Source organism: Dipteris shenzhenensis, chromosome 7 (genome assembly GCF_047967505.1).
Source record: "Dipteris shenzhenensis isolate YYH24624 ecotype China chromosome 7, Dip_SZ_1.0, whole genome shotgun sequence".
Classification (NCBI taxonomy): domain Eukaryota; kingdom Viridiplantae; phylum Streptophyta; class Polypodiopsida; order Gleicheniales; family Dipteridaceae; genus Dipteris; species Dipteris shenzhenensis.
Window position 1 is genome coordinate 41,169,606 of NC_141602.1, and position 8,191 is coordinate 41,177,796.

An 8,191-nucleotide genomic window follows, 5' to 3' on the forward strand; every position below is an offset into this window, starting at 1 on the left:
TCAAATGAGAGCGGTTGCTGAGGTGGGCAAATGCCCCACCAATTGAGCTACCATTGCTCCTGCATCATGATGCATGTTGCATGCCAAAGGGTGGAGACGACATAATTCAAAAACGTGTTGTGCATGCTGACATTTGTTTTTTTCTCCTGGCTTGGTGGCCATAGCGGGTGTGTGTGTTGGGGTGTGCACGGCATGCAGGTCCAAGGTAGCGTGCCTCACAAGAGGACCATGAAGGGGCCACAAGGAGGCTTTTCCCGGGAGGATTGGCGAGTAGGTCGGGTGACTGGATTTCGACTGGGAAGGCCGACACGTAATCTTTCGCGACCGTCGTCGAGAGGCTTGTGTGGGGGCAAGGTGGGGACAGAGGCGGGGGCGTGCGCAGCTCACCAGATGGTGTGGTGGTGGATTTCGGGTGTTATGCGGTCCTTCATCGAAAACTCGAGATTGAATGATGGGTGTCGGATGATGGAGGGTGCGCTGAATGGAGGGAGTGTGGCCCGGGATGTGATAGAGGACTCAGGAGAGAGCGCTGAAGTCAAAAGAGACCTAGGGTGCATGTGTGGAGGGGGTGACTCGTGAAGCAAGCACGTGTGGAGTAAGTATGAAGTGGATAGTTTGATAATTGATAATATCTCCAAATCTTGTGCTTTTATGGGCTTTTCTCTTTCTCTTTCTCTTTCTCTTTCTCTCTTTTCTGTTTCTGTTTCGTCTTCCCCAGCAAGCTTCCAAAATCCTTCTTTCGCATTCCTCCGACAGTCAATCAATTGCTTTCTCTGATTTTTCCCCTTCGCTTTCTCGTCCCCTCATCCACATCCTCTGCAGATTGCCCTCTCCGCCACAGCATCTTTCAGCTGAATCTCTCTTTTTAGGGCCAGCACTCGCCACACCGCTCTCAAGCTTTCCTGCGGAACAATTCTCTTTAGCCGCGCACCTTTTGTCCAATTCTGCTTCGGAATTCGTACAGGGAGAGAACGGCTTCCTGATCCTTTCTGCTCCCAGCTTCTGCAGCGCCGATTTTCGGGCTTTCCGGCCCCGTGGAGCAAGGCGGAGATCAGGCGGGCTTGGTCGTGCGCTGCGCTGCCTTTTAGGTTCGGGTGGAGCGAAGAGCATTACTTGCTCTGGTCCTAGCAAGGGCTTTGTGCAGATTCATACAAAATTGGGTGCAGCTCGGTTCTTGTGCTAACAAGAATTTTGTGCAAACTCGCACCTAAATGTAATGGCTTGGACTGGCACCACAAAGCAAGAGGGTTTTAGGCCTGCGCAGCAACCTTTCGGGTTGCACTCAGTGAAATTAGAAGCTTCGGCTTACGATGGGGCGGCCGGTGACGTGCCTGTCGTAGAGATTAGTAGCAGCAGTAGTGGCGAGAAGAGCTTCAATAATGGAGATGGCGGAGAAGATGTGATGTCCCCAGTTGTAAGGGCATCACAATCCAAAAGATCGAATCCTTTTGTTTTCTTGCACAGCGCGAATGGAAACAGTTTGGTTGCTTCCTCGCCGAAAAGGCCTAGAACGCAGCAGATGGATCTCAATGGGGCAGTCAACAGAAGAAACGATTTCCTTCAGGTGCGAATTGTCGATCAACCGCTTGAATCAAGGAGTCCGGATCTTCCAGTTGATTTTCTGGAACCTTTGGAGCCCCATGGAAGTTTCTCTCTTCAGACTGCTCCACTTACAGCGTTGGGGTCATCTCCCTTAGCAAATTTTGTCCCTAGCAGGAGTACAGACAGAGTTTTGAGGCAGTTTTGGAAAGCAGGCGACTATGAAAGTGACCAAGTTCGACGGAAATCCGTGGGGGGTGGAATGGATCATGTCCGTGTACACCCCAAATTTCTTCATTCGAATGCAACCAGCCACAAATGGGCTCTTGGAGCGATTGCTGAGCTTCTGGACAATGCTTTAGATGAAGTTGTCAATGGGGCAACTTTTGTGCGTGTGGACATGATAAGAAACCCAAAAGCTGGTGATCCCATGTTACTGATCGAAGATGATGGGGGTGGTATGAATCCAGACAGCATGCGGCAATGCATGTCCCTTGGTTATTCTGCAAAGAGCAAGATTGCAAACACGATTGGTCAATATGGGAATGGCTTCAAGACTAGTACCATGCGGCTTGGGGCGGATGTGATCGTATTTTCCCGGTGTCCAGCTTGTCAAGGTTGTGGCCCAACTGAAAGCATAGGTATGTTGTCCTACACTTTTCTTCGAGAGACGGGACAGGAGGATATTGTTGTTCCCATGGTTGACTATGACATCCAACCTTTTGGATTGCGGAAGCTTATACGAAGCAATGTGGACGACTGGAACAGGAACATGGAGACCATGAAACGATGGTCCCCATATTCAACGGAGTCAGAGCTTTTGGATCAGTTTAAAGGGATGAAAAGTCAAGGGACAAAGATCATAGTTTTTAACCTCTGGGAAGATGATCAAGGGCAGCTTGAGTTGGATTTTGAAGCAAATCCTTATGACATCCAGGTCAGAGGCGCCAATAGAGATGAAAGAAACATCTCTATGGCTGAGCGCTTTCCAAATTCCAGGCATTACTTGACATACAGACATTCTTTGCGAAGTTATGCATCCATTCTGTACCTGAGACTTCCTCAAGGTTTTAGAATGTTTTTGCGGGGAAACGAAATTGAACACCACAACTTGATAGATGATTTGATGTACACTCAGGTGTCAACGTATAGGCCTCAGGGTGGACCTGATGTGGTGCAAAGGGAGGGGGGGCATATGAAGGCTGTTGTCACTATTGGCTTTGTAAAAGATGCCAAGGAACATATTGATGTCCAGGGCTTCAATGTTTATCATAAGAACAGGCTTATCAAGCCTTTCTGGAGGATATGGAACTCAGCAGCCAGTCGTGGTAGAGGCATTATTGGCGTTCTGGAAGCTAATTTTGTAGAGCCTGCTCATGATAAGCAAGGCTTTGAACGAACCATAGTCCTTGCAAGGCTTGAGGCCCGCTTACTTGAAATGCAGAAGGGTTATTGGTCAAAAAATTGTCACAGAGTGGGTTATGTGAACCATACAGTGAATAAAGATAAAGATGGAAAATTGGCTTACCGGGGACCCTCTTCTTCAAGGGCAGAACAGAGCCCAGAGCAACTGCCCGATACAGAGTCAGGAATGCCCAGTGCCCTCAATTCTGTAGCTGTTTCAAAATCTTTGCGATCTCAGGCACCTGAACTTCTTCGTCCTATTAGACAAGCAGGACCTCAAACAGAGATACACATGCCATCACACGTTGGAAGGGCTTTAAGGTCTCAAGCACCAGTTCAAGGCTCACATCATCAGGAGCCGGCTAGAAAAGAGGTAGGTGTACATGGACCCTCTACTCGCTTGGAAACAAGGTCATCCCTGCAGGCTGCACCTCAGCAGGAACTGGAGCGCAGGGTTATTCAGGGCAGGCAACAGCCAGACATGCAAGCTGCCCCCATGTTGGCTGCTGCTACAGATTCTTCGTCTCAAAGACAGAAAGAGATTCGGGCTCAGTTAAGAGAGCATTCTGAAGCTCATCTTCCTGTCATTCCCTTTGCTGTGCCGAGGGGTTTACGGTCTCATTTACCAGAAAGGCATCAAGCTCGGAATTTGCATGCCATACGTGAGCCTGTGGCACAAGTGCCTCTTGAACCTTCATTGGTGAGTAGGTCGCTGGTGCAGTCAGGAACACAACCTGAATCTGCAGTACCACCTATTGATGTTGTGTCTGCTACCAATTCTTCCCTGTCACAAAAGCAACAACTCCCACCAGCACTGCTTTGTACTCACCCCCCATTAGCAGGAAGGCCTTTGCAGTCTGATTCTCCCGAGGTAAACCAGAATGCTCTTTTCGATGGAGAGTTGGGTGTCGTGTTAGAGGGGCCCCGATCTCCTGTGATAATTCAGGAAAATTTTCAAGCAGATCTTGCACACAAAATCTCAACAAATAAAGAAAGCTCCCCAAATTTGCAGGAAGGGGTTTTAAGCTCCGAGGTTGAAGCAGAATTTCGTTCTGTGACTTTGGTGGGCCTTCAAGCGTCTACCAGGCCCCAGGCTGGATCTGAATCAGTGGAAGACATTGACCTGATTTCTCTTGACGGACCTCCTAGGGGGCAGGCAGGATTTGAATCAGTAGAAGAAGTTGGCCGGATTTCTCTTGAAGTATCCCCGAGGCCAGAGGCTGGATCTCTATCAGTAGAAGAAGTTGGCCCGATTTCTTTTAGGACAACTGAAGGCTCTTCGAGTTACGTACCAAAAGAAATCATTACTGTGGCTTCTGCTGGGCAATTCCCCTCTACTGGTTTGCTGATAGTGGAAGGATCTGAAGATTACTGTCTGCAGGGCGCCAACTTAGCTGCAGAACATCTATTAGTTTCTCCGTCATCTGACAAGGGATTTATAAGTAATAATCAACAGGAAACCCCTAGTCCACATGAAAACATTGTATCATCAGCAGATACTAGGTGGGTGTCTGTGGCAACCTCTGAAGATGCTCAGGTTGCTCCTGTGGAGACTAGCCCTGAGCTAGCAGCAGACATCTTTGAACTTTCTTCGGCAATTTTTGAAGGTTCTCAGGTTCCTTCTGTGGAGATTAGGCCTGGGCTAGCAGCAGACATCTTTGAAGTGTCTTCTGCAATCGATGAAGGTTCTAAGGTCCCTCTTGTTGAGGCTAGCCCTGTCCCAACAGCAGAAGTTTGTGATGTTTCTTTGGCAATTGATGAATATCCTCATGCTCCTCCTGTGGAGGCTAGCTCTGGGCAGGCAGCAGAAGCCTGGGAAAAACCTTTGGCAATACATGAAGGTCATCTTGTACCTCCTGTGGATTCAGATGTCTGTGAAGGATCCTGGGATATCTCTTCGGCAATTCAGGAAGTCTCTCATGTTCCTCCTGTGGAGTCTAGCCCTGGGCTAGCAGCAGAGGTATGTGAAGGTTCTTGCAGTCCTGTTTCACGTATAATGCTTGTTTCAGGGCCCCAAGAATGCCCTTTACAAACTGGGGTAGGATTATTGACAGAATCCCCAATTACCTTGGATATCCTAAAGTCTGTTTCAGTTGAACAGCACAAAGAGCCTTGCATTTCCATTTTACAGAGCAGGCCAGACCCAGTGACAGAAGTTTCTCAAACGAGGCCTGTGTGCTCACCCACAGAGCCTCCCCAAGGTGATACCTGCGAACTTTCTGCAAGTAAAAGCTTGAACCCAGAGACACACTCCATCAACTTGAAAAAACATTTGGGAACTCATGAAAAGGCAAATGAGAGGCAGAGGGATACAAGAGCAAGCACCACAGGTTTGACTTCCCCTAAGGGAACTAGTAACACATCTCCTTCAAAAACAAGTGCAAGATTTGCAACGGATGCAACAATATCTCGGGCAGCACATTTATCACTTGAACATAGTCCTGCTAAAGCCTCAAAGAACAGTGGCCTTCAACACAAAGATATTTTGCCTGGTCGGAAATCTTTGGAGGATTTGGGTCGACTGTTTGCAAAGAAAGCAGTGGCGACAGAAAAAACTCGAATTGGTGTAGATCATGGTGCCACAAGTGAGAGGCATAGTGAGCCTGCCAAAGAAGTGAAGATGTTAGAACTAGAGGTTCAGGAAGAAAGCACAAAAAGCACAACTGATCATTGCATCCATTTAAGTGACAGAGAATTAGAAGCTCGGCTTGCTGAGATGGAGCAAGAAGTACAGGTCCTGCAACAAAAATTGGAAATGGTGACGGTGGAAAGGGACAGTCTTAGAAAGCAGTTACAGGAGGAGCGGAAGCAGGGGAAGCTGCACAAGGAAGAGTTGCAGAAGCAGCTGGAGGAGACCTGGGCTCAAGTGAAAGAACTTGAAACTCAAAACAATCAATTGCGTCAAGCACGACATTGATGTGCAAAGATTGAGAGGGGCCTTGTACTTTTGCAACCCAACTGACAAGTTTTTATTCATGATGTAATATCGGCATGCTAGATTGTTGTTATTCTGCCTGGTAATAATTTCAAAATGTGACCGTTCTCTCTGTTTTGGAGAGCTCTCATTTTTTGGGGTGATTTACCACGTATACATATTGAATTCAAACAAAGTGTTTCTGACAGTAGAGCTTTCTACTCTCTATAACGCCATGAGTGTTCTGACAGAATCTTGCCATGTTCTTAGTGCATAAACGTTTCGTGCTGTGTTAATTGGTTTTTAATGTCTCCAAAATATTGAATTTGTGCCTATTGCGGCATGACGGCAGGCCACTTCTCTTCTGGAAGTTAATCTGTAGGTGGACTTTGTTTGGGGGAGTGGCTCTCAATAAGCAAGGGGCATGGACATTTTCAGGACTTTACCTGTGGAGAATTGCTTTGAAAAAAAATATCTTCTGTGTAAGAGAGGAGTAGGACAAAGTTAGAGAAACCAGAGAGAGTATTTCAGGTCTATGGGACTGGAAACCTCTATTAATTCACAGTGGTTCTTTTACATCTAAAAATTGAAAAGAAATCTTTTCAAAACTTGCTATGTTGTGAGTATTTTGTTAGCTAGCCCGGCCCCCCAGTTTTTTCGCTGTTGTTCCAAGAGGGTTTCTAGGTTGTGTGCTGCCTCTATTTTTTCCCTGATGTGTGCATAGGCTTGACACTCTGGGGGCATGTGCTGCTTATTTTCTCTCTCCCCTGTGGGGCAGATTTTGCAGATTCTTGCATCTCTTTGGATACTGGGTCTTGCCCACCTCCCCCTCTACAGCTCTAGGGGAGCTGGTTTTATTTTTTAGGAGGAGGGGGGGTGGGGAGGGAGGGAGGGAGAGAGAGAGAGAGAGAGAAAGAAAGAAAGCAATATTAACTTCCATGGGGGAGAGAGAGAGAAAGAAAGAAAGAAAGAAAGTCTATTAATGTCCATTAGAGACCAAAAGGTCTATGGGACAGCAAGAAACCCTCTAGTACATCTGCTTTAGGGAGGGCACATGGCAGCTCCCAAGGAGTGCAAAAGCAACCCCCATTATTTAGAGTACCTACATAATAGTTTGAAAGAGTAAACAGCCATACATCAGTTTAAGACTGAGTCTTTTGGTTTTGATTTAAACTCTTTGATTAGTGCTACGCCTTCACGGTAAACTGCCCATTTTCCATCCTTTCTGGCAGCCCTGACTTTAGCTAATTCAGTTTTCTTGTTCTTGAGTTGAGCTTGTGTAAGCTCCTCAGCTATCCATACTTTGGTACTCTTCAGCCTGTAAGATTGTCGAAGAAGCTTGATCCGCATATCTTTTGATTTCAGTGTAAGGATTGCATGACCTTTATAGTGCGTAATAGAAGTTGGCGTGGAATCGTCATCATCCTGCTCATAATCATCCGTCCATTCAATGTTGGGCAAGCCTACTTTGATATTTGTCAATATTTCACTATATGTGTCCTCCTCTTTGTACCAATCTTCTGGGAGTCCCTCTATTCTAATCTTCAGTGCATCATCACATCTAGCTTCGTGTTCTTTAATCTCTGCTTGAATATCAGACTTACTTGCTTTGGTGTCTACTTCCACAATCACGTTTCTCTTGAGTACCGAGTCCTAATGGATGTTGAAGGAGTTGAGGGGGACTTGGAGGAGAGGGTAGGCCAGTCCATTATTGGCTGTCTGTTGAAACCCCCCAGTTGAACCTAACCCCCTGGTTGGGTTGCGGGTTTAGCCCAACTTGGGGTTAGGGTTAGTTTGCTGCTGGCCGAGGCGACTGGCTGACGGGCGAAGGGCTGCTGATGGGCTGACGGGCTACTAATGGGCGACGGGTTGTACGGGATGACGGATTGAGGGGGCGCGTTGACGGGCTGTACGGTCATGAGGAGGGAGAGGTACGGCGGGAGGGAGAGGTATGGACAGGGGAGAGAGAGAGAGAGAGAGAGAGAGAGAGAGAGATATTAATGTCCACAGAGGCCCTCGCGGGCCTATGGGACAAAGTGACACCAAAGAGAAACTCATACAAGCCACAAGGGGTTGAGGCAAAGGGCACGCTAAGACCCTTTGCTGAGTCCTGTGCTGAAATAAAAAGAGCTCAATGGCTCAAACAAAAACAAGTACACAAAATATATCATATCATATCATGTGCTATCTGCTATTGGGAGCAGGCTGAGAATTGGAATTGGACTAGAAACTCAGAAACCGAAACCATGAGCGGTGAAAATGTCTCGAATCTGAGTCTGTCTGGCTGTCTCATATTGTGGCATCGGAGGGGGGCGTGGTCTCTGGAACCTCTGA

At 47.3% G+C, this 8,191-nt stretch overlaps 1 protein-coding gene across 1 annotated transcript; it reads left to right on the top strand.

The window, feature by feature from the left end:
* The first annotated feature begins 742 nt into the window (after positions 1–742).
* On the top strand, positions 743–6,056 carry LOC147900353 (uncharacterized). Its single transcript, XM_087376732.1, has one exon. It carries the CDS (start codon positions 1,217–1,219, stop codon positions 5,858–5,860), a length of 4,644 nt encoding a protein of 1,547 aa, XP_087232858.1. The 5' UTR covers positions 743–1,216; the 3' UTR covers positions 5,861–6,056.
* The last annotated feature ends 2,135 nt before the right edge of the window (positions 6,057–8,191 follow it).